General features: G+C 49.7%; 1 protein-coding gene across 4 annotated transcripts in view; it reads right to left on the reverse strand.

Moving 5' to 3' along the window:
• LOC144791082 (disintegrin and metalloproteinase domain-containing protein 9-like) overlaps positions 1 to 27,049 on the reverse strand; it is a 2,835,950-nt gene that overhangs the window by 1,601,188 nt on the left and 1,207,713 nt on the right. For all 4 annotated transcript variants that reach the window (XM_078665732.1, XM_078665731.1, XM_078665734.1 and 1 more), the window contains one exon: positions 5,532 to 5,621. In XM_078665732.1, coding sequence (XP_078521858.1) covers positions 5,532 to 5,621 — 90 coding nt within the window. The remainder of the gene's footprint in view (positions 1 to 5,531; positions 5,622 to 27,049) is intronic.

Genomic DNA, 27,049 nt, shown 5'->3' on the forward strand with positions numbered 1-27,049 from the left:
TCTAGTCGCTCTGCCTGTGTGAGGGTAGGAATTGTTATCCTACTTAGGTAGCTACGGACTAGGCCTCGTCTGCAAGGGGTCTTGCTTTATAAAGTTCAGTGTAATATTTGGCAAAGGCGCCCGCTGTGGCTGTTGCCATTATGTGCCTCTCCTCCTGTCCACCCATCTAACCTCTATTTCCTTCTTACCCAGAAATGCAAGCAGCTTCCCTTCCTTGTCTCCTGTTTCATAGAGTCCATGGTGGGTAGCCTGGAGTAAGGTATTGGTCTCCCGCTCTGTCAGAGTTTGATACTCTCTACGAGTTACTGCAATCTGTTGGAGCCTGTGGCTGTCTGTATCAGAATCTACGTGTCTCTCCAGGTCTAACAATCTATGCTCCAAGGCCTCAAGTTCACTGGACTTGGCTCTCTTCTTGAGGGCTATTATACGGATCCCTCATTCTCTTTGAAGTATGACTCTATCTGCTCTGATCTTACCTGTCACTTCCCTGTCCCTCAAGCCCCATGCATTGTCTGCATTCTCGCTTGCGTCCACCCAAATTTCCTTCCACTGTTAACTATAGAGGTGGGTGTTCGGATATGCCTATCGCTAGGTACTCTGCCCTTTTTACTGTCTCTATCTCTCCCGCAGGTGCGAGGAGATAATCTAGTCTCGAGAAGACTCTATAGGCTCCCGAGAAGAAGGAGTAAGTACGGTCTACAGGGTGGAAACAACATCATAGATCAGTCAGGCCTAAGCTAGTCACTAGTTGGGTAGGTTACACCCGTACGGTCCACCAGTGGTCTACTACGTCATTAAAGTCACCCTCAATTGTGTGGGTAGAAGGTCCGGATTCCAGAAGTATCTCGGTTACTTTGTCTAGAGTCCGAGCCTGTAGCCGTGGGGGAGTGTAAAAACTGATTAATGTGAGTGCTTTTTGCCCCAAGGTCCCTTGTACTGCCAAAGACGTTACCCCAGGGTCTGTCCAATTTTATTAGTCTGAAAGGGCGGTGTTTTCTTAATTACGATGGGTACACCCCTGGATCTTGAGGAAAACCCAGCATGCGCAAGTGTGATATAAGTTCCCTTGCCCAGGAAGGCACAATGTGATCCCGTCAAGTGCGTTTCCTGCAGGAGAATTATGTCTGGTTCGAGTCTCTTGAAATACCTCGTGACTAGCCCCCTCTTGATTTTGTTTCCTAGTTTATTGACGTTCTACGTCAGGACAGAGTATCCCTCCTCACCCATTGATCATATATCAATGCACGACTACGGTTGGCTACTAGTAGCCTCATATCTGCGCTGGCCGCCCATTTTTCCTGCCCTCCTTCTTGGTATCTCACTTACTGGTCATAAAGAAACAATCATTGCCACATGCAGAGAATTCTGTCAGACAACCCCCAACAAACACCCCCACACTCTCCCACGCCCATCCCTCAACAAAACGGGTATTCGTTCGCGCTCTATAAATGTCAGTAAATAAATAAATAAATAAAAACAAAACGGGCGCAGGTAAAGTCTGAGATGTCTGTATCCCTGCCCAACCCCCAAATTAAACGTTTACAAACAAAGCAAAGAAAAGGATATTAGAGCAAGCCCAGTCTGGTCGCCTGCTAGGTCTTACCATTTTAAAGTCCCTGGGCTCCGACATGCCCTGGATCTCAGCCTTCTTCGCTCCCATCTGGTGTTACCGGCTGATGCACTTCACCAGTGTCAATATCTGCATTCAGTTCCTCTAGCCTGGTGATCTTTTACATGAGTGGGTGATCACTGTATGTGTCTTCAGCGTGCTCCTGTTCCGACAGGACCAGGGTGGCCTTGTTCTGACCCCCCCCATCAGTATCAGAGCTGCGGGTCTTTTCTTCCAGATTCCTATCGCACTTCTGTGGCTTATCTCGTAGTAGCTTGGATCGCCTTCCCAGACAACGTTTCGCTGCTGTATTCTGCGGCTCAGATCTTGCTATAGTCCCCGTGGCTGGTGGATGAACTTCCGTCAATTCCGTTCTTTGCCATCTTGGAAAGTGTTCTTCTATCCAGGCCTACACCTCTGCTGGCGTTTGAAAGAAGAAAGTCTTATTTTGAAATGTAATGGTTCACTGACAAAATATAGATGTCAAAAACATAGATGTAAAAAACATAGACCAAAAAATGCAGAATGCAAAAATATTGACTCCCCATACTTAAACCGGTAAGTATAAAAATAGCAAGACAAAAAATAGCGATGTTAAAAATATAGTTGTACAAAGTATCGATTTTTATACATATGTAAGATAAAATAATAAATATTAAATAAGAAAATTAATTTTGTAAAACACAGTAGATATAATATACATTTTAACAAATACAACAAATAAACTTATCTAAAAAGTTAAACACACATACATAATAATATACATATTTATATATATAAACTTTAAAACAATTATTAAACTATTAATTTTAATTTAGTTTATAATTTTAAAATGTATATCAAAATTTGCAAATATTTGTGTGTATATATCTATTTCTCTCTCTCTCTCTCTCTCTCTCTATATATATATATATATATATATATATATATATATATATTTAATGAAAAAAACATAGGTTTCAGGCACGTTATAGTTAGAAATAAGCATTTAAAAAACCTTAGAAATTCACTGAAAAAAACATAGGTTTTAGGGAAAGTTATAGTTAGTTGGACATTGCACTCGTACAAAACCTGTGAAATTCCCCCATTATAGTTAGTTCAGCTAACTATAACTTGCGCCCCCGCAATGCACTGCTGATGACGTCACATATTACATCACTCATGACATGGTCAGTGACATCACTGATGACATCACTGATGACATCTTAAATTACATCACTGATGACATCATACAATGACTGTGTGTTTCTGTAAAGTTTAATTTTGTTTAATATATATAGGGGAAGGCATATTGAAGAATGAGTGGGTGTATAAGTGTTTTTTAAATGCTAATTTCTAACAATTTCGTGCCTGAAACCTATGTTTTTCTAGTGAATTTCAAAGGTTTTTCAAATGCTAGTTTCTAACTATGCCTACAGAGGTAGGACGTGTGAAGAAAGAAGATAAAACTCACAGAAAGAAGCAAAAGAAATGTAGAAAGAAACAACAGAAGTCCACAAAGATGGAGAAAAATGCAGGAAGAAGCAAGACATGTGCAGAAAGAACCAACAGAGGAGCAGAAAGAGGCCGTATAGCAAAATCATCCTGTGCCCACAACTTTTTCAGACAGGTACTGGTGGTAACTGACTCTGACCAACCAGGCCTAGAGTCAGTGCTATGCTAAAAGACACTTAGAATACAGTGAAAACACCTAGATACACTAGGAAACACCATGTGTTGGGGTACCCCTGTGATTAGCATGACCTCCTCTGTAAGTCCCTAGTACATTATAGGGCAGGGGTATTAAAACTACTTCTTAAAACGCGCCACGGGGTGCGCTTGCACAGTGGAGAAGGGAGGTGGGCCTGAGGTGACATGTGTGCAAACACACACTGTGGCCGTTTTAAGTGGGGAAATTAAGTCCCCTTGAATCCTGAGGGTCCCTGGGGTCCAACTAGCCCACTAAGTACCTCCAGTAAGCACCACAGAGCTGCGTTGCACAGAGGTGTAAAAAGGGGCATGGCATGCATCACCTCTCTGCAACACAGGCCTGTGGCGCTTTCTGGAGGTACCTGGTGGCCTAGTTGGCCCCCAGGGGCCCTCAGGATTGAAGGAGACTTAATTCCCCAACTTAAAATGCGCCACAGGGCGTGTTTAAACACTCCACCTCTAGCCCGCCCCCTCCCTTTACCACTGTACAAAGGCACCCTGTGGCACATTTTAAGTTCGGGGATTAAGTCCCCCCTGAATCCTGAGAGTCCCTGGGTCCAACTAGCCCACCATGTACCTCCAGTAAGTACCACTGAGCTTCGTTGCAGAGTGGTGGTCCAAGGCCATGCCCCATTTTACACCTCTCTGCAGTGCAACTCTCTGGCACTTACTGGACATACCTGGTGGGTTAGTTGGCCCCCAGGAACCCTCAGGATTCAAGGGGACTTAATTTCCCAACTTAAAAAGCGCCACAGAGCGCATTTGGACACTTGTGACATCAGGCCACGCCCCCTCCCAGCACCACTGCGCAAACGCACCCCCTGATGCGTTGTAAATTGGGGGATTAAGTCCCCTTGAGTCCTGGGGGTCCCTGGGGGCCAACTAGCCCACCACTTACCTCCAGTAAGCGCCACAGAGCTATGTTACAGAGTGGTGTAAAAAGGGGCATGGCCTGGGCTACCTCTCTGCAACGCAGCGCAGTGACGCTTACTGGAGGTAAGTGGTGGGCTAATTGGCCCCCAGGGACCCTAAGGATTCAAGGGGACTTGATTTCCCAACTTAAAACCCACCACAGTGAGCGTTTGCACACTTGTGACATGAAGCCACGCCCCCACCCTGCACAACTGCGCAAACGCACCCCATGATGCGTTGTAAATTGGGGGATTAAGTCCCCTTGAGTCCTGAGGGTCCCTGGGGGCCACCTAGCCCACCACTTACCTCCAGTAAGCGCCACAGAGCTATGTTACAGAGTGGTGTAAAAAGGGGTGTGGCCTCTGAACACCTCTCTGCAACGCAGCTCTGTGGTGCTTACTGGAGGTACCTGGTGGGCTAGTTGGCCCCCAGGGACCCTCAGGATTGAAGATGAATTAATTCCCCAACTTCAAACGCGTCACAGCGCGTGTTTGCACACATGTCACCTCGGGCTCCACCCCCTCCCTTCACCACTGTGCAAACGAGCCCTGTGGCGCGTTTTAAGTTGGGTGATTAAGTCCCCTTGAATCCTGAGGGTCCCTGGGGTCCAACTAGCCCACCAGGTACCTCCAGTAAGCGCCACAGAGCTGCGTTGCAGAGAGGTGTAAAAAGGGGCGTGGCCCTGAACCCCTCTCTGCAACGCGGCTCCCTGGCGCATACTGGAGGTTCCTGGTGGGCTAGTTGAAAATGTTGAAATTCTAGAAGTTATGTTAAACTTTGTTTGCATATGAACAACCACTAATTGGATGTCATTCATGATCACACAATGTAGCAAATACAACGTAACAAAAGTATGGTGGCATTTTTGTGGCTGATACTTTAACAAACCCAGCCCACTGCACCATTAATACTGGACCCAGTACTTAAGTCCCATGCTAAATGGAGCACAGAGTAATATAGCCATGTTGTGGTGGGCTGTTTTCGAGGGACCAAGCACAATTTGCACAGGGTTTAGAATTAAAGGTAAGACGCAAAGTTGATGTCCAACTGGTGTTCGTGGAAATTCTCACTGTGTAACTGCAAAGCATTCAAGTCGAAAAAATGTTACCAGATGGTTTATTATTCTTGGTTTATTTAGTTGTTATGTATAGAATTCCTGCTCATTTTTACATTTCCTATTTCATTTTACTCTGATAAATATATAATATTTTCACTCATTCTGCAATGCGAAATCAATACATTTTGAAAGTGGACTACACAGTGCTGACTCATGAAGAAATTGTGTAGAGATTAACATTTTATATTTAGATAAAAGGGTTACCTTGCAATCTCGACAGCACAGTCCCTGAGCACACGTCGCCTTTCCTTTCAGTTGACAAGAAACGTCACAGCAAGGATCGGCCTGACACTCCTGAACAAAAAAAGACACTTAAAAATTCTACAATAGCATTACATCACGTAATACCACTACAATGTGCCAGTCTAAATAAATACTTGCTGCTGTTTCACCATCCCATACTCATTCGAACAGGAAACATCCATTACAACGCAGTCATTACAAGGACCTACCGTCACAACGCAACTGTTACAGCGCAACTGTCTTTACATCGCATGCCATTACAATGCACGCCATTACAACGCGTGTCACTACAACGCATGCTATTACAACGCATTATAAGGTAAGTAATGGAGATTTTCCTTAGTATTAGGGCGGTTTTGGGTTTTGGGGTACCTGGGAATAGTAATTTCTACCCCTACACTATCCAAAATGTATTATTTTTTCCCGTACACAATCCAACACTTATCCTACTGTTGCACTCACTGAAGTGGGAATAGTAATTTTTACCCTTACACTATCCAACATTTACCCATCTGTTGCCCTAAAAGTAGTATGCGTTGTAATGGAATGCGTTGTAACGGTAGTTTTTAAAAATGCGTTGTAATGTCATGCGTTGTAAAAACATGCAATGTAATGGTATTTGCTATGTAGACTGCATTGTAAAAGCATGTATTGTGATTGCATGCGCTGTAACATCATATATTCATTCAAACTGCCCATAAGCTACCCTTGTGGTTTGTTTAATTTATATACATACGGTTAAAATCTCAGTCTGACAATCTAAGATATAATTTGCTCTAGGGTTCTTCACACTAATTATTATTCATGTCCCTTTCACTTGTGCATCTAACAAACATCCACAGGCTAACATATTGGAGCAACAACACACATTACAATACTAATACCATGCACATTTATTACAACACTCTCTACCATACTTTCTCGCAATCTTTTCACCATGGTACTGTACATAATCTTTTTCCTCCATGCTGGAAATGGCCCTTTCTGCAGGGTCACCCCCAAAGTTTTTGCCTTCCTCCCCCAATTTTTTTTTTAAAAACACTTTTTTATTGAGGAAAGAGAAAAGACACATTACAACATAATGCGTTACACCATACATTACATAGCCTGGCGGCACATGTCCCCACTCATATATATCACTACGATATGACCCTCAAATATCGCCTGTGGGACACTCCAGCCACATATGCATATTATTCATCTCGCGAAAGCCGCGTCATGGGTGCATAATATCATCATCTTCTTTACAACATATAAACTAATCTCAACCTCTACCCCCCACCCCACCACCACAACCCCAGCACCAATATAATATACCATATCTTGCATTAAGGTAGTCCATCGCTCCCTGACACCATCTACGTCATGTTTAGGTATCCCCCCTGGTCCGTTCTACTGCCATCGAGCATCACCCATCAGATATGGTCATCTTAAACATGCACATCCATTACATAGGGCCCCTGAACAATAGTGCACTATGGATGCAGGGCTCTGTAACCCAGAAACCACTGCTGCAGCCCTTAACGAGTACCGGAGGGCGCATCGCCCATGGGGATACATTCAGGGGCTCCATGGATCGGCAGCACTAGAGCGGTGCAAACAAAAACAAAACAAAGGAAACTTACAAAAACTATAGGAACAACATCCCCCTTCCCTCCCGCTAACTTGCGCAACATTCCATTGGGTTCACATCACTGCACAGTATAGGGTCATAAGACGTGCATATAGAGGAAGCGCATACACAGATCCACTGAGCTACAGTCTCCCCCAGATTCCGCCTACCCCCGATCTTCCCCTCCCGGACACCCCCACCCCCACCCAGTAAGTCCCCCTGGTCACTCCCCAGGGAGATCCGCAGGCTCAGCTGGGGCATCCAACCACAATCCCCTATAATCGGCCCACCTCTTCCATATTTTATAATGTTTGCGCGGACATCCACCTGCCTGAAAGATGGGTTGCTCCAGTCCCATATTGAAATCAAGGCCATTTTTCCAAAGTGACAATGGTGGAGCCTGAACATCCTTCCACTGCCTTGCAATGTCCCGCTTCGCCAAGGTGAGCCCCAGGAGTAACAGGTGGCACTTATAGACATTGCCCCCCACTCCCTCCATTACATGCAAAAGGGCAAGCTGGGGCGTCCATGTGAGCTCCCACCCCAGGACCTCCGCCAGGCAGGAGAACAGCCCCCTCCAGAACCGATCCAACCCAGAACAAGACCACAAAGTATGTAGGAACGTGCCCTCCTCCCGACCACACCGAAGGCAGTCCGGGGAGGCCACCAGTCCCGCCCACCACAGCCGGGCCCTCGTGAAGTAGATCTGATGCAGGTACTTAAACTGTATTAGCCGGAGACCCATAGCTATTGCCGCCCCTCGCGGAGCAGCCAATGCCTCCCTCCCTCCAGTCTTCCTCCTCCAGGGCGCCTACGTCCGCCTCCCATGTCCTTCTCAGATCATCTAGGGCCGGTGCACTGTGAGTGACCAGCAATTGGTATATCTTAGTTATTTTCTTGGTCTCCAGGTCGCCCATGAAAACCTTAGCCTCCAAGGGGCTAAACTCCGGAAATATGGCCACTCCCACCAGGTAAGGGGACAGCGCATGCCGGAGCTGTAGATAACAAAAGAATTCTGTCTTTGGCATACTGAACTCCCTCTGGAGCTCCGCAAAGGACTGGAAAGTCCCCTGCCTGAGCACGTCACCCAGAGTCGAGACGCCAATGGCGTCCCATCCACCAAAGCACCCGAGGGGAAGCCTGCTCCGGCAGCCGCCCATTGTGCCACAACGGGGTTTCCCCGGTGAGGGTACCCCACCACCCCATGCACTTCAATGATTGTCTCCATATGCGGAATATCAGTCTAGTGCCCGGTGGTAGCTCCTTCAACAAGGGCGTCGAGTACAGAATGGTATGTAGGGAGTGCGGGTCCATTAGGCCGCGTTCTAGCGCGTACGCCGGGTGCCCCCTGTCCCCGTACCACCAGTGTTTTAGTATCAGAAGGTGGGAGACCTGATAATAGGACAATATATCGGAGGTAGCCAGCCCTCCGCAGTAAGTGGAAAGGAAGCACTTACGGATTGCCACGCGGACCGCTCCCCCCGCCCAGAGGAACTGCCCCAACGCAGAATTAAGCGATACAAAAGGGGATGATGGACGGAGCGTTTGAGCAAATCAAACAATCACCCCCAGTCAACTGATCTGGGTTTAATCCATCACCATTCTTTAGCTCACTCGGCCACCCCAGTTCAGACATGGCTATATGCAAATCAGTCTGACCCTGTGCCTCATGGGAACAGTCCAGCCCGAACTGCCAAGCCATGTCTTCCCTGGACCGGAAACCAGCATCCTGGGACCGGAATTAACCTGCTGGAACCATTTGGGCGCAATCGGATATGTATGATTCTGGAGCTGATATAGCAACCGGGGGAGTGCAACCATTTTAAAAATAGCCCAGCGGCCGTTGATGGTAAGAGGCATACGCGACCAGAGTTTCATGTCGGCTCGAGCCCGCTCCCACACTGGCGCAAGGTTTTTCTCCCACGCCACCGCCGGTACGTCAGTAAGGAACACCCCCAGATACCGGAGGCCGCCATCAGCCCATTGCAGAGCAGAGGCCCAGGTGCCCACCGGCTCGGGATCTCCCAGTATCCACAGGGTGGACTTTCGGGGATTCATGTACAATCCAGAGTATTCCCCAAAGATGCGCATGATCTCCAGGATCCTCGGACCCGATTTGTCCAAGTCCGTCAAAAAGAAAAGGACATCATCGGCGTACAGCGCGATCCTATCCGGAACCCTGGGTGTCCACTCCAGGCCCTTCAGCTGCGCATCCATACGCACCCAAGCCGCGAGTGGCTCCATCGCCAGAGCGAAAAGGTAGGGCGACAGAGGGCAGCCCTGACAGGTTCCGCGCCGCACGGAGAAGCTCGGCGATGTAGCCCCGGCCACCCGGACCGATGCTGTCAAGTCGGTATACAACAGGTGTATATAGGACAGAAACCGGGGGCCCAAGTTCAGTCTGGGCAAGAGGGCGAACAGGTAAATCCAGCTAAGGGAATCAAAAGCCCGATCCATGTCAGCAAGCAAGAGGGCCGCAGGAACCCCCAGCCGCCTCGCCGTCGCCAGCGCCACATGATCCCTCCGAATATTGTGCCGGGTCGCCCGCTGGGGCATAAATCTGGCCTGGTCCAGAAGCACTAAGGTCTTTATGTGCGGTAGGAGGCGGTTCGCCAGGGCCTTAGCCAGGACCTTGGCCTCGACGTTCAGTAAGGAGATTGGGCGGTATGAGGTGTATTGTTCCGGCGGTCTGCCTGGCTTTTGGAAGACAACTACCTCCGCATGTCTCCAGTCAGGGGGAAGGTTGCCCGCCTCTCTATAGTCCTCGACCACGGCTCGATAATGTGGAGCCAGCTGGAGAAAATGCCGCTTGAAGAATTCGCTGGGGAACCCGTTTGGGCCTGGAGCCTTCCCGGTGTTCAGCTCCCCCAACGCCCCACCCAGCTCTTCATCCGACAGGGGGAGATCTAGTGACTGCCGTGTCTCATCTGAGACCGCCTTGGGCGGAAGGTCCGCTATGAACTTATCCACCCACTCCTCTGCCAGGCACTCCTGGGGGGTGTAGAGGGCCGCATAGTAAGTAGCAAAACTATTGGCGATAGCCTTGGGGCCCGCTAGCAGCGCCCCGCTAACATCAAGGACCCCCGGAAGGACTTGTGGACTAAAAGTGCCCTGGCAGAGCCTATGCAACATTTTGCTGGACTTGTCCTTCCACTGGCAGATTCGACTTCGCGTCGCCAGCCATGCTTGCCTCGCCTCGTCCAACAGGAGGGAGGCGTAAGACTGCTGCGCCTGCATCAGGCATCTCACCCCACTACCCCCATCCGCCTCCCCACTCTGGCGTTCCAGTCGCACTATCTCCGCTTCTGCCTTGACTAGTTCCTCCCGACGCTGCCGCCGAGCCTTCGTGCACCAGGCTATATCTACCCCCGAAGGGTAGGCTTCATCGCCTCCCAAACCGTTGTCACTCCCGAAACTGGGCCTACATTCGCGACCAGGAAGTCCGCAATCGCCTTCCTCATTTGATTGTCGTATTTGTAATTGAGTAGATGCCAGACCGATAAGCGCCAACGAAACGCCGACCGCCTCCCATCCAACTGCAGCACCACATATATGGCCGAATGATCAGAGAGCCCTCGTGGATGAATACCCGCAGACACCACTCTCGGGGCCACCCCTCTAGGGACAAAGAGGTAATCCAATCTGGAAAAGGACGCATGCACTGACGAAACATAGGTGTACCCGCTCTCATTGCCATGGTGAAGGCGCCACGTATCCAACCAATCAAGGCTGGAGGCTAGGGAATGCAACCTCATGGGTTGGGGGCCGCCCCGATACCCACCTGTCCGGCGCCTGTCTCTGGAACGGTCCATAACATCGTTCCAGTCCCCCCCTATGGCGGAGATCCCCTCTGGGATATCAGCCCACACCGCCAACAATTTTTCAACCAGCTGCCACTGCCGGGGAGGGGGGCGTAAACACAGCCAAAGATCACCGGGGCCTGTCCAATGGTACCCCGAACAAAGACATAGCGCCCCTGCCCATCCACCCACTGCTGTACATGTACATAAGGGATCCTGCGGTGTATCAAAATAGCAACCCCATTGGACACCTGAGTAAAACCAGCATGGAAAATGTATTGATAGCCATAGCGCTGCAAACACAAAACCTTTGAGCCCAGCAAGTGGGTCTCCTGTAGTAGCAGGACATCAGCACCGACCCTCTTGGCCTGTCGCAGCACCGCCCCCGTTTAATCTGATCGAAGAGCCCCAGAACATTCCAGCTAACATCACATAGTGTACCCAGGGGACCAGAAGCCATCAGTCGTCCACTAGCCATTCAGATACACACACTCCCTCCAACCCATCCCGCAGACCCATAAAAGAGGAAACCCTCCAACCGGAACCCAGTGTGAATGCGCGCCTCAACCCCTTAACAAAACCACCCCAACCCCCCCACCCAATACCTCAAAGAACTCTAAAGTATCTGTCACGGCGAGACAGGGACCAAGCCCCCAACAGGAGGACCCGGGCTGCCCCACCAATGGATCCCTAACTTACCACCCATAACAGTCCCACTTGCTGCCTACGGGTGTAGAGTCAGTAGGGTAGGAGCCCATCTCGGAGCTCCCTCAGACATTGTAAATCAACTATCCCATCATGTCCACTCAGGAGGCCCCATCCGTCCGATGACTGTCTTCCTCCCCCAATTTTGCTAAATTAATTTCTGTTGACTTTGGGACTCTGGGCACTATACGACTGCTAATCACAGCTAAAGTGCATACACCTCCTGTTTAAAACATGGTAACATTGTCTTATCCACAATTGGCATATTTAATTTACTTTTAAGTCCCTAGTAAAGTGCACAAGATGGGTCCAGGGCCTGTAAATGAAATGCTACCAGTGGGCCTGGAGCACTGATTGTACCGGCCACTTAAGTAGCCCTTAAACATCTCAGGCATGCCATTGCAGAGCCTATGAATACAGTTTTAAACTGCCATGTCGACTTGGCAAGTTAACCCTGAGTAACCTCGGGCCCACCTAAACCTCCCTACTCAACAATATGGTCTTTTTAGCTGCTTGAGAGGTAAGAGGGAGAAACACTCACGGTTAAAATTTTTATACAGTATACCCAATTTGGTTGCACAATAACTACTTAACAACTAAATTTGAGATGAGTAAGATTTAATTATAGGTTCAAAAATAGATTGCTATAAATCAGTCTAAGCATTACAGTATAGAAATATAGGACAAACAGAATGACTCCAAAACTCCTAAAGAGATTTAGCCTATATAACAAAAAGCATACAACTAATTCATTTATGACAATGCAAGTAATAAGGAAAAAGAATTGAACGTTCAATTGCATCAAATGATTATCAAAGATAAGCATGAGCACGCTATCTCTTCGAACACTACCTTAAAAGGGACTACCCTAAACTAAGAAGCATGAATAAGAATGTACAATTTAAAGGTGTAAGCTGTTAAGAGTCTTCAGTAGAAGAGACTCCAATCAAAAGTCATGTGGCATGAAGCCACGCGAAAGCAGAAGAAGAGATCTGCACCTCATGAAGCCCCAAGATGTCTCTCTGGCTCTCGCTACTGTACAGCATAAAATATTTGTCTGTATTCAAGGAAAATCATGTGATCAATTTTCCACTTTCCAGGCACAAACTGCCCACTGACACCATCTGTTTGCTCATTACCTCCTTTCTCCTTTCCAAAATTCACCTTCTCAGACCTCGCTATCTTACTAAAACCCTCCTTTACTAACTAATGAGACTTTGTTCGCACCTGCAGTGGAAACTAAATTATGAAAGTAATACATTCTACGTTCAAGGTTAAATGCAAAATTGATGTATACTCGAAATGTGAGCGTGTTCTGAAAACTGAACTTGAGGCCTAAAAATCTTGCCAACTTAATAATGCACAAGGTGACAAACACGTGAACATTTCTAAACATAAAGCAAATGCAGTTTCTTAAAGAATTCATAAACTGCAAAATATAAACGTAAAGGATGTCATTTTAGGATGCATCAGAATGACTAATTCCTTGGTACATATAAATATAAATGTCTAAACATTAGTTTACACATACACATCATTTCATCAGCTTCACATGAGACACGTTTATAAGCTTGGCTTCCTCTTAAAATATTAATATGAGAGTATTGCAGGAATTTCTTTTAATCACATTTCTAGGCACATCAATTTATAAATCTCATTCCCTTTCACGTGGAGTACTTTAAATATACAAAACCCCAGTTTTAAATTTTTTTTTAAAAACTGTTTTTATTGAATTTTTCAGAAACCATCTGGCAATTGTTACATCGATAATAATACTCAGCGTACATCCTAACCACTCGATGCACATGCCCCACTGCCCTTCATCATTACAATTTTACAGTTCTCGTGTTTACTACCATTAGGCTATCTCCAACTAGCCATATAACACCGTGATAGACAGTTAACTGATGGAGGACCGTTCTCTGCTAATATTCAAAGTGAGCCACTGTTATTTAGAGTGCGTGTCTCTTCCATTGCTAACCACGCCCGTACACTCCCTCCCCCCACCCAACCCACCCAACCCACCCTCTAACACCGGTGTGTCCGACCTACCCACAGCTGAAAAGGATTTATACTACTAATCCTGTATCGTTGCCTGTCAAAGTAGTGACAAAGCTGTTCTGCCCAGACCTGTATCTTTCCATTCCTACAGGTGCACTACATGGTCATGCCAGGGGTCCTCTTTTTGGTCCCATGGCTCGCGAGGTCCTCGTCTAAGCTTCCAATACTGAGCCCCCCTCTGATTCAGTTACGGGTTCTCGTAACAATGTAACTATGGCCTCCCATGCTCTTTCAGCCTCCAGGGCTTTATCGTTATTAGATCGCTTAGCTTGTTGAAGCTGAACTGTGCTTTCACTCGTTGCCCATATAACTAATTCTGCCTTCCACCTCACAGTGCTGGCCCCTTGTCTGGATTTCCAGTGCGCTGTAATATCCCTCTTAGCCAGTAACAACCCCTGGTCCAGGAACTTACTTGTGACCTTCGTTTTAGGATTATGCAGAAACCAGTGCAATAAGCACGGCCCATGTCAGGCTCTATCTGGCTTCACAGAGCTGCTCGACTACCTCTTCCCAGTACGTTCCCAGTTGCGGGCATCCCCAACCAAATGGTGAAACTCCGCCCCCTCCAGATTGCAACGTGGGCATTGAGCAGTATCCACTTTGATGTATCTATTGATCTTAGCAGGGTAAGATATGCTCTGTGTAATAAAAAAATGAACTAGTTGAAACCTGGCATTACGCGTGCTCTTCCATGCTCTCCGAAACCAGTTGATCCCATGTGGTCTCAGGAATCTCCTTACCAAGGTCTGCCTCCCACTTCCCCCATAATTGATTTAACGGCTTCGGCTCCTCGCCTACCATACGCCTATATAGGCACGTGATAGCTTTGAAGGTCCCCGCTGCCATCACAACATATTGACACGCCATAGATGTCTGTGGTTCCAGTACACCGCCTACCATTCCCCCATATAAATCCCGCGATCATGGAGCAAAGCTGTCTAAAAAGCGATCCCGGGAACCAAATCGGCAGGGCTTCTAAAATAATATAACAATCGGGGGAGTGCCACCATCTTCAGTAGTGCTACCCGAACTGCCACCAGGAGCGGCAGAGTACCCCAAAACATTAAGCTTCCCCTTAATCCCCGTGTAGCCCTGCCTATGTTACCCTTCAACAGGTCCTTCGGCGCGTGGTAAATATTGGTTCCGAGGTAGGGCAAGCAACGGGGCACCCACTGGATGCCTTCCACCCGGGAGGGCCCTGCCTCCGACGGCACTACAGGGAACAGGTAGGTCTTCGACCAATTCACCCCAGCCCAGAAGTCACACCGAATGCACGGAGCAGCGTTGTTGCCCCGCGCAAAGCCTCCCCTGTGTTAGCCAGATATATAAGCAGATCATTTGCATATAGCGATATATACTGCATGTCCCCGCGTAAAGTCAACCCCTCGTAATGTCGCACCAGTCTGGCATGCGCAGCCAACGGTTCGATGTCCAATGCGAATAATAAAGGAGAAAGCGGGCATCCCTACCGGGTGCCCTCTCCACAGCACAGGAAGAGGAGATCATTATCCCCGTCCTCACTCTGGCCGTCGCCAGTCTATAAAGGATCTCTGTCCATCCCACAAAAGCCTCTCCCAGACCAAACTCTCGCATGACCCGAAACAGTATGGCCATTCCAGGCTGTCAAAAGCCTTTTCAATGTCTACCGAGAGGACCGTCGCGGATGGGACATGACTGTGATCCTCCCCAAGAATGCGGTGTAGATGTCGTACATTAGTGGACGTATTCCGGGTGAGGATGAATCCTGCTTGATCACTGTGGATCAGCTGTACCATATATGGAAGGAGCCCAGTGGCAAGGATCCTGCTCAGAATTTTATAATTTGTGGTTAACATGGAAATAGGGCGGTAAGCTGTCCTATCGAAGGGCTCCTTCCCTGGTTTCAACAGTGGGATATTGATCGCCTCTCGGGTGGAAGCCGGCAACATCCCTACCTTTTTTCGCTTCTTTATATACAGCTAGCAGTTTGGGGGCTAGGCACTCTATATACCCCAAGTAGAACTCTATGGGTAGCCCATCTGTTCCCGGCGTTTTATTGCATGCCATGTGTTTAATTGCGGCCTGTATTTTCCCAAATGTGATGTCCTGTCCTACCTGTTCTGCCTGCTCCTCTTCTAGCCTCGACAGCTCTAAGTCTGTCAGGAAATCTACCATTGTGTCCCCGGTAATCTGTGTTTTGCTCCGGTACAGGTCAGTGTAGTACTCTGATCCCGTGTTGTGTATACACAGGCATTCCCGTCGAGTAGGTCAGGGTTAAAATGGGTGTGCCCCGAGGGGCCGGATTAGCCAGCCATGTCAGCACTGTACTCGCCTTGTCTCGTTCAGCATGCGCTTGCGCCAAATACGCTCTATGGTTGAAGCAACACAACCGTTCCACTTGTACCGCCACTGCCTCCCTAGCTTCCAAAACGTCCCCTTGTGCTCCCGGGTTCGCTGGGCGGGCCCTCTCACCTGTTCACAGGCAGTACTCTGCTGCTTCTACATCTTGCAAGAGAGTATTCCTCACCCCCACCATTTTGGTGATGCATAGACGCCTTAGCACTACCTTAAAAGTGTTCCACTCCAGTACCAGTGACGATGCTGTGCCTTCGTTCTCTCTAAATTCTGGGATATTCCCGTCCTAATTTCTTCACGCAAGACTGGGTGTTCTAGTGCCTCTAGCCATAACCGCCAGGTCAGTACCACAGTCTGCTCCTGGATCCAGTTGAACCTTATTAATAATGGGTTATGATCTGACAATATTCTTATGAGGTATTCACTTTGCTTACTTTAGCATGGATGTCAGGTGTGCATATTATTGCACCTAGCTGCACATGCAGGTCGTGTAAGGCAGAAAAAAAGGAATAATCTCGCTCCTCCAAGTGGAGCGCTCGCCATGTGTCTACTAGTCCCCACCTATTCTGCCAGTCCCATCTAATCTTGGATAGTCTGTGTGTGGGTGCTTCATGCAATGGAGGGTGGGACCTATCCATCACAGTATACGGGACAGTGTTGAAATCCCCTCCCATTATTACCGGGCCCATCAGATAAGGCGCCACCCTCCCCGATAGGTGATTAAAAGAGGATATCTGATCTACATTAGGGGCATATATACTACATCACGTCACATCTGTGCCATTGAGACGGCCCGTCACTACCACAATCCTCCCCTCCGGATCCACCAACTGTTTCATCAGTGGAAACGGGACCCCCCCCCCTAATTCATATTAATGTCACCCTAGCAAAAGCTGAATACACTGTGTAATAAAGTTGCAGTTTCCACCAACGTTGCAACGCCAACTCTTCAGCTCAATTAATGTGTGTTCCTGGAGGAAGGCAATATGGACCCCCCTGCGCACTAAATAAGCATGCACTTTATGGCGTTTGAGCATTGTGTGCATTCCCTTTACATTCCATGTAATGCATTTTAATTCAGGTAATGTCCCCATGATGTGGGATAGATCTCGTAGCAAACTTCTCGCTCCTAGTGGACACCCCGGTGATCCCAACCACCCCAAATAAAACCTGCAAATCGCTTCAACATCCCCCCAGAACAGGCTCTAAGAAACTAGCAACCATCCAAACTAAGAAACGAACTATTCCTCCGGTAGCTACAGAGGAACTACAAACAGACAAAAATAGGGAAGATGGCCAAGAGCAGAGGAACTCTAATTTACGGTGCCTCCAGTGGATGGCGCCTTACCCCCAATAATGAATAAGCCTCAGCAACCCTTGAGGCTGTACGATATGAGGGGGGTCACATATTTCAAACCCCCTTCCATTCCTGTCACCCGCACTAACCACCATCCCCCAGAAAACGACAGGAGGGGGGAGGCCCGCAAGGACGAAACCCCCCCAACAGCCCGCACAGTAAGGAACCACAGTACTAAGCATCAGCAATCTCATCTGCTGTCCCAGGCGTCACATGAGGCAGCCGAACACTTCCTGTATCGGACTCATCTGAGTCTGTCCCAATGGAGCCCTTTTCTGATTCTGTTGCCACTGTCGATGTTGCTTCTCACACCTCGGATATTGCTGTCACATCTTCCAATGCCGCCGATCCTTCCTTCTCGGTTTGTGTCTCCGTTGGTCTCTGAGCAACCTTGCGGCGCCTTCGAATGCGCCGCGACTGGCGCGGCATCTCCACTGGGGCACCCATTCCGCGTCCGCTCCGCCAATGCCTGCTTTTTAGGACTACAACCAAGCCCACGTCCCACCCGGACTGTCGTGAAAGTAGGTTTTACTGGCCATGGCCACCCTAAGGTGCGCCGGGAACATCAGAGAATACTGGAGCCCTTCCACCCGGAGTGCTTTCTTGACCTCCAAGAACGAAGTCCGGCAGCCCTGCACTTCAAATGTGTTGTCTGGAAACAGCGTCACGTTACAGTTTTCCACTTTGTAGGGGCCCAATGAGCGAGCCTTGTGCAGCAGCAGGTCCCTATCTTTATAGTCTGGGCGGCCTACCGGGTGCCAACGGCTGAGCTCGGACCCTATGTTCTCTCTCCAGGGTATAAAAGGAGGTCAAGCCCACAGGGACAACCTCGGTCCGCAACCAATTTTCCAGCTAGTCCACCATATTGGCCCATTCCACTCCCTCCGGCAGTCCCACTACCTGTACGTTGTTCCTTCTGTTCCGCCCTTCCGCATCTTCAGCCCTCCGCTCCAGGGCTTGTAATCGGTGCATGAAGTCCCCCATCCTGGCATCCATCGCCTTCTGGGCGGGCTCCAGGGTCTCCAAAGTTGCTCAGTCTGTTTCACACGTTCAGCAAGGTTGGCATGATCTGCACGGAGGTGCCCCAACCCAAGTGCCGGTTGTGCAATGTCCTGCTGAAGGGCATCCCTGGTGTCTGTACTGGCCTTAAGAATTTGGTTTACCTGCTGCTGCATCATCCCCTCTGGATGCGATGCGATTGTGTCCCCCTTATCTTGCTCAGCTACCTCCTCCTCCGATTCCAGGGTCGCTCACACCTGTTTCCCTCTCGGCTTCCCCATCGATGACTGCACTGTAAGCCCCCAGCACCAATTCGGTCTCCCAATCGTCATCTCACTCCGTCTGTGCCGGTGACAGATGCCAGTCCATGCCCCTTGCAAGGCAGGGCCCACAATTTATGCCCCGTTATTTGCCCGCCACACCGGTTGCCGCCATCCAGGGGAGTCCTTAGACGGCACGCTGCTCCTCTCCACTCAGCGCAAGGCTCTTCCGCAACCTCCTTTGACAGCTATCGACCCTGATTCAGGGCTTCCCCCAACAGTTCCTTCCGCTTGCGCCGGGTACCGGGCACAGAGAGAACATCAACCTAGGGGTGGGGCTGTATGTCCAACTTCTCATACAGCATAGCCACCCCTTTTCAGGCCCACAAGTGTCAGGCGCTGCGCCATCTTGTTTTTCACAGCGCGGCCGCTAGCTGCTCATCCCGCCCAGCGGTGAACCAGGTGACATGAAAAGTATCTTTCCTCCCCTAACTGTGATGCTCCATGGTTGCGGTTTAGCTAGCTGGCAACCAGGGCAGTCCTTAACTGTACCAGCTATTACAGCAATCCAGTCCCCCTGGGAGGCATCCGCTATAGGACCTCATGCCGGCTTCCCCTCTTCAGCTTTGTCCTTATTCCTGCCACCGACTGACTGGCTCCTCTTCTGCCATTGTGGTCTTGTGGACTACACTGCTTCTAGGACGAAATTCCCTGCGACCGTGACCCAGCCCCGTTACCGCTAGTCCTTCCGGGTTCTTGTCGGTCCCATTACTAGTCCCTGCTGGGCCCATTCATCTCCGTTCCGCCACTCTAGTTGCATCCAGTGCCGCTTCTGCAAGCACCCCCTACCTCAGGGAGCTCTGCCTGCACGAGTGTCCAAAATGGTGGCCGGGTTTGATAATCACTCTACCGGTAATGACAGCAGTTTCAATACCCTCTGCACTGCGTCCAGGGGGGAAGAAATGCCCCCCACTTCCCCACAGGTCTCCGCTCGTCTGTCACTGGTTGCGCTTGTCTCTCTTCTTTCACTGCCACCGGCCTCCGCACGGTCATGCTCCCTAAGCTGCAGCCCCGCAGCCACCAGGTCCGCCCCTCCATAACCCCCGCTCCGAATGAGCTGCGGGAGTTCCAAAGAAGGCGACGTCGGACAGCGCCAGCAACACACCTCTATGGCCTTGCGGTCCCCAGATCTCTCCCTCTGGTCCCGCGTCTGGTCCTACGCAGTCATCAGTGCCGCCATCTTGGGCACCTCGGCAGTCGGGCATAGCGCTTTTGTCAGCCTTCAGCCATCCGTGGGCATCCCGTCTCGGCCAATCCTGACAATGGCCATCTCTGGCGCCCACCAGAGCTACCACGGGTATGTAGGTGACATATATCGGTCACAGCAGGATAATTGATGGGGTCGGCGCGGAGTTCCAGGCTCACATGTCCGTCTGTATCGGGTCTGAAGCCACGCCCCCTAAATATACAAAACCCCATCTTCTCTTAGCAACATTAATCACACTGAATATATTCAATTGCTGACTACACATGACTATAATGCACTGCTACAGTATCTCCGAGTAAAATCAACATTGCGGTGCTCCAATCCCCCCACTGATGGCGTATCAAGTCATCACATAATCTCAATCTTATCTCTTGATTTTATCAAATCAACCAATCTAAACACCTGTGTGGACATTGCTTTTCATTTGAATTCCTCCAAATGATTCATTATAATAATCACCCTGTTTCTTCTCCAACTCTATATCCTCTCTTTTTCAAGAGATCCTTTCTTTGCTTTGTATCATCTGAACATATTTACTGCCACAACCACAACCACTGCACAAAGAACAATGATCAAAAGAGGTCTCAAGATAGAACCAGATGTACAAGTTTCTTACCTTCGGTAACAATGTATCTGGTAGAGACGATTCTAGCCGCAGATTCCTTCACGTAGAATTATCCCCAGGCGTGAGACTGGATCCGGAAAACGTTTGCCACAGCATCCCTGCGTGCCGGGGCAGGGCGACACCACGCGACTACGCCCAGGCATCGTCCGCGTACTTGACGTCAGCGAGGTCACATAAGACCCACCACAGCGTATCCACGTCAGTTTTCTTCAAATAACTTTTCTGCACCACAACACGGAGCCACCAAACAAAAAACTGTGGGAGCATGAGAACAGTGTGCGAAAGAGATGAAAAAAGGAGAGACAAACGACACCATAAGGAACAGTGCAACACTGCAGTGTCCAAAGGCAGGGGCAGAAGAAAGAACACAGAAGAGCCCTGAGCAGCCACCCTGCCAGTACAGAGACAGCCTTCCCCCTGAAGCAAGGAACATGCGTAAAAAGCCATGATACACGTAACAGGCCTAGCACCCCGATCCAGAATAAGGAAGGGGAGCCAGTCCAAAGACAGACAGAAACACAAACCTCCAAGCCACACCAGCATAGAGGGCAACCACCCCCATGGAATAAGGGTAAGGCCTAGCCAGATGACCCTTACTCTGAGGTAAGCAGAGGGGCCAGGACCCCCAGCATCAACAGGAAGGGAAGGGAAGGGAGGGGAGGACAGAGATTGAAGGTAAACCCGCCCAATCTGGAGTAACCAGAGCTGCGGGGCACAGAAGCACTGTAACCCCATCCTCCAAGGAACCAAGAGGAGGAATGAACCGCAACCAGACAGAGCCACCCGTCAGGAGCACAAGAAGATACTCACAGGAGACACAGCCCCCCACCAGGAGGCGAGTACTGAAGACCAACCCAAGGGTCCTCGCAGAACGGGGAGGAAGGGTGGGCCGTGAAGGAATCTGCGGCTAGAATCATCTCTACCAGATACATCATTACCGAAGGTAAGTAACTCGTACATCTGATAGAGACTGCTAGCCGCAGATTCCTTCACGTAGAATAGATACCCTAGCAATGCCCACAGGGAAGGAGGGTCTGCGAAAGGACCCCACCAGCCTGGAGGAACAGGAGGTCCCACAGGGGATCAGATCTGCGGGCCAGAAGAGAAACTTCATCCCCGCCAGGCAAGAGGAACCCCCACAGGGAGAACACCACCGACCCCAGAGGGTGTATGAGGAAAAGGAGACTGAAGAGGCCGGTACCCTGACAGCAGAAGAGCCAAGGGCAAGACTAGAGAGGCAAAAGCACCTCACTCCCTTACAAGGCAACAGAGCTTCCATCCAATGCCAAGACAGGAAGAGGAGGAAGAAGCAGAAGAAGCCCAGAGAGCCCAAGGAAAAGAGGGAAAGGAAGGCCAGCGCCCTCCAGATGGAAGGCAACAGGCCAGCCAGAGCAGCCCCAACAGTCATAAGCTGCCAAAAGCAAGAAGAACAGCCCGTGGCCCCAGAAAGACTGGGCAGACTACGCCTGACAAGGGAGCACTCAGAATCACCCCAGCCCTCAAACAGGGGCAGGAAGCTAAGAAAATACCCGGCCACAACACTACATGACCTCAAGAAGCAAAAGCAGCATTCCTTATCGCCATGGAGAATCGGCACCCGAAGCCAACCAGAACTCCCTAGCAGAGCGCAAGCTATATTACAGCTACCACTACCCCACACAGGATACGTTAAGTCCCAAGATATGAGAACCCTCTTTGGAAGAACTTCCGCAGCAGTGGAAAAAACGAAAGGGCCACGGGGTAAAACACCCCCGCAGAAGGCTTGACAAGCAGCCCAAGCAAAGCAGAAGGCCTAATCCTAGGCCAAGTCTGCGCAACAACTCCAGCAAAACACACACATATGAACAAAACAAAGGGCCGTCCAGCAGCCAAAAATGCCAAAGTCCAAGGAGGACTCAATGGCTAGTAAGCACACTGCACAGTCAGAACCAGCGGCCTAAGAAGGCCCAGAACCAGCCCAACTCCACAGTCACTGAGGAGGGGAAGGAGGAAAAGGAGGAGGATAAGGTGGAGGAGGAGGACGAAGCCCTGCCAGGAACCTTTGGATGGCGGAGTCAGCTGGGGCATGTAAAAACAGGCTGCCGTCAAATGGAAGATCAATGAGCCGCTCCCGAATATTTTCAGGGAACACGCTGTCCCGAAGCCAACATGGCGATGGAGGGCGCCCAAGGAAGCCATGGCCCAGCCCAGCACCTCCGAGATGTCTAGAGCAGAGCAGAGAATAAACGCCGCTAGCTCCCAGCCATTCACAGCATGATGCTGGAAGTCCACCTGGACCGTCTCTTGGGAGGCTGCAGATCCCAGAGACTCAGCCGAGTCCCACAAACTAGAGGAGGCCCTAGCCAAAACACACAAGGTGTTGAGGGCCCGCAGGGCAGAGCTAATCGAGGCAAACGTGTTGCGCCCCCAAGAATCCAGCCAGAGGGCCTCCCGGGATGGCGGAGGCAACAGTGGCGGCAGGGAGGGAAAGGCGGACTACAAAAGCAGACTGGCAGCAGAGGGGTGGAGGAAAAGGCACGCAGGGTCACACGGCGCCGGAAGATGCCGGTGCAGAAGGTGCTGAGGCACCGGATCCCCTGATGTGGGACGCCTACAAGCCCCCGTCAGGGAACAAAAGAAGCGAACCCTCAAAGGAAAGTAAGACCTCCCTCCCACCAGAGCACTGGTGGAGAACCTCCAAGAGTCGGTCCGCCGGCAAGTGAGCAACTGGGTCACCCATTCGCAGAATGCCCACAGCCATGGACACCGCGTGAGCAAAGGCCGCACTCGCCTCCGTAGGGCACCGCGGTGGAGAAAGCCGCTCCTTCGTGGGCGGCGGCTGCAAACTAAGGCGGCCGTCCCCAAAGCCAAGCAAGACAGGCAAGGGACAGACCTGGAAGTCAGAAGGAGCCGAAGAATGAGGGACCTGCCGCTCTTCCGATGAACACCTCTGCCTCAGGAAAGGTGGGAAGCGGCCCTTCGACGATGCCGGTGAAAAAGATACCACGCGGCAACCAGTCTCCGGGGAGGACGACACCAATATACAGCCTGCCTCCAGAGAAGACGGAGCGTCCGAAGACGAATTCGCAGCACGACTTCTGCCCGGAGCCATAGAGTTCGCCGCCTGAGGCAGAACGTCTGCACCGCCCGGCGTCGCCGGACAGGGTTCCTTCAGGTCACACTGCATTGGGGACCGAAGTGGAGCTGGAGCCAAATTGGCCCCTGGATGGCGCCGGAGTGACACCGACTCAACCTCTGCTCAGCCGCCTGCGTGGAGGAACGAGAAAGGCCTGGGGAGTGACACAAAGCCTTCCGCCAGCCCAGAATGTGGCTGAGATCGCCCGGCAACCCAAGTGGCGGCGCCAGGGACGATTCAACCTCCGACTCACCCTCCGACGAGGCAGCTGCCCATGAGGAGGGATGAGAGGGTCCCGAAGAGGAATGAGGAGTCCCCACCCAGCCACGACCCGGAGCGGGATGAGGAGGGCCCACCGACCCCTTGGGCTCCGCACAGTCCAGCCATTGCCAGCGCCGTAGCGGCGTCACCTCTGCCATAGACAGGACCACCTTGTCAAAGGACCAAGTGGGGCCCGGCGGCCTCCCGCGACACCACAGAGACTCCCGCAAGAGTTTGCGGAGAGGCAGAGACATCCTGGCCTGAAGGAGGTGCCCCGTAGGAGCCGCACCCCAACAGCACCACATCCTCCAAACCAGGATCCGAACCAGTCGACGCCGGGGATGAAGCCGCTGCCGGCACCGCGGATGGCCCCGTGCAAGGCAAGGGATCCGCCGATGCCCCAGGGGGGGAAGGAGGAGGGGGAGACGCCAGCGAGGCCTGCAAAGCCGCCACGTATGTCGGGAAACGGTGGATAGGACGACACGCGGGGCTGCATCACCCACGGAGAGCCCACGCCCCCGGCAGGACGGAAACCAGCCCCCAGGAACAAACTGCGACACTTAACCACCGGAAAGCGACGCTCACGTGACATCGGAGAAGGGCGAGGACGAATGACCACGGCCGTATCTGAAGCTGTCCGCCGAAGCAGACCGAGGGGAGGACATCTACCTGGAGAGACGCGCAGAGAGTAGTTTCATCCGGGGCTCCCGCCGCGACTTAGGATTCAACTGTTGGCACGCCACACAATCAGTGATGCCCTGATCCTCCCCCAAACACCACATACAAATGAGGTGAGGGTCCGTCGCCGACATAAGACGCCCATACGAACGACGTGCAAGTCTTGAAGCCCGAAGGCATTCGCACACTGTTCCACAAAAAGAAGGGACAATGGAAGGAAAAAGAGGGTTCCAAACAGGTCCTTAGCTTGGACCAGATCCGCGTTGAACGCGGAAAAGTAAAAAAATTACTTGGAGGCGCCGGGTGGGTCGTATGTGACCTCGCTGACGTCACAAACGCGGACAATACCTGGGCGGAATTGCGTGTTGTCACCCCGCCCCAGCACCCAGGGATGCTGTGGCAAAAGTTTTCAGGATATGTCAACAAAGAGAGAGGTAGGGAAAGCAAGGACACTCTCTTAGTCCCCGGTTAAATATTAAACAACAAGAAAAGAGAGGTCTGGTCAGTCATCAGGCTGCCAGGAATATGGAGCAAGGAGATAAGTGGGTTTCTCTGTTTGTACACAGTCACTCTGATTGAGTAGGAAAGCCCTCACACACAGGTCGGTGTGTGAGGGCTTTCCTACTCAATCAGAGTGACTGTGTACAAACAGAGAAACCCACTTATCTCCTTGCTCCATATTCCTGGCAGCCTGATGACTGACCAGACCTCTCTTTTCTTGTTGTTTAATAAAAAGTTTTCAGGATCCAGTCTCACGCCTGGGGATAATGTTACGTGAAGGAATCTGCGGCTAGTTGTCTCTATCAGATATACCATTTCCCAAATTTTGAAAACCATCTACCTATAGCACTGAATCCCAAACACCTGTGACTGCCAACCCACTCAATTATTTTGTATATCAGTAATATTCTTTATATACTTTTGTAAGTACTTACTTTTATCTGGAATATAGATACAACATTGTTGAACCTTCAGTATCCGACAGACTCCGCCCTATTTTGCAAGCAGAATGTCTAAAGCAAGCAGATTCTGCAAAACCAAAGCCCTGATAGCAACCATTTCAGTATTTACAAGCAATAAAGCTCCAGCAGTACTAGCCGATAACCTATCAACTACATAACTTTATAATCTTGATATCATTCAGTATCACACATACATTTGGTATTATACCACCAAAAATATCACCCACAATCTCTCCATCACTAGCACCTCGTTTAGGCTTAGATTTAACCTCCCAAAGATGATGATCAATATTTACTACATGATAAATATTCGGAAACACTACCGCTAGATAACATGTCATATCATTTATTAGACAAATTGAAATAGACATAATTTCCACAAATAAAGTAAACCGCAGGAATCACAGGATCACCAACACCTAAAAACAACTTTCAAGTTCCTCGGACCTCAAAGGTATGGTCACATTCAATCTTCCCTACAAAAAGATGATCATACTCATTAATCTCATGCACAGCTTCCATTGAGTTTGCCCCTCTAAAGTCAATAGTGTTTCCTGCTGTATGATGATATTTCTCTCCCTGTGACCAAATGGGAAAGTTAGTTTCTCTAGTTGGATTAGTCTTCACTGCTCTATATCTATATACTACTTGACTTAAGAATGTATTTTCAAGTTCAGTGAGAACACAGGTCAAGTTATGTCTATATGCATAAGCTGTGTCTAATGTTTTTTATTCGGAGCAAATAATCTACTAGCAGTTTCAGTAATCTGAACATATGAATGTCTATTCAGGTGTTTGAATAAAGGAACCTCCCAAATAATTAAATCACAGTTATAATAATAGTATTGGAAACTACTCTTGCCGTAGAAAATGCTCAACAGTAAACTATAAGTGATACCATACAGTAAATGTATATGATGGTAAGTAATGCCTTCAACAATTGGAGTAGGTAATTGCATGCACACAGCAGTCCCTTGATTCCACTGTGTCAACGTATTCATAAAGTCACCAAGTGTAAGCATTTACAGGTAGATTCATCAACACAAATTGCGATCGCAATAGTTGTGAAACAGCTATTGCGATCGCAAGTCCATGAACCGCAATTCATGAAAAGAAAAACAACCAAATTGCGAATTCGCAAAATATATTTTGCGACTTCGCAAATAAAATCGCAGAATCAAGCTGGAAACCCCTTTGCGATTCTGAAATTGCGAATTTCCAATGATTCTGCGATTTCATTTGCGAAGTCGCAAAATAATCGCAAACCAAATGCATGAAAAATCGCAATTAGCGAAAAACCTCAAAATCGCTATTTGCGACGCACAATTTAAGGAGAACTCAAACCAGCTGGTAACCATAAAGTTCAAAAAAAAGAAAAAAGAAAATTCTAACTAGCTACAGGTGCGGGGATGAACAAACACACTTAAGTATACACTGTAGGAG

Source organism: Lissotriton helveticus, chromosome 11, assembly GCF_964261635.1.
Source record: "Lissotriton helveticus chromosome 11, aLisHel1.1, whole genome shotgun sequence".
Lineage (NCBI taxonomy): Eukaryota > Metazoa > Chordata > Amphibia > Caudata > Salamandridae > Lissotriton > Lissotriton helveticus.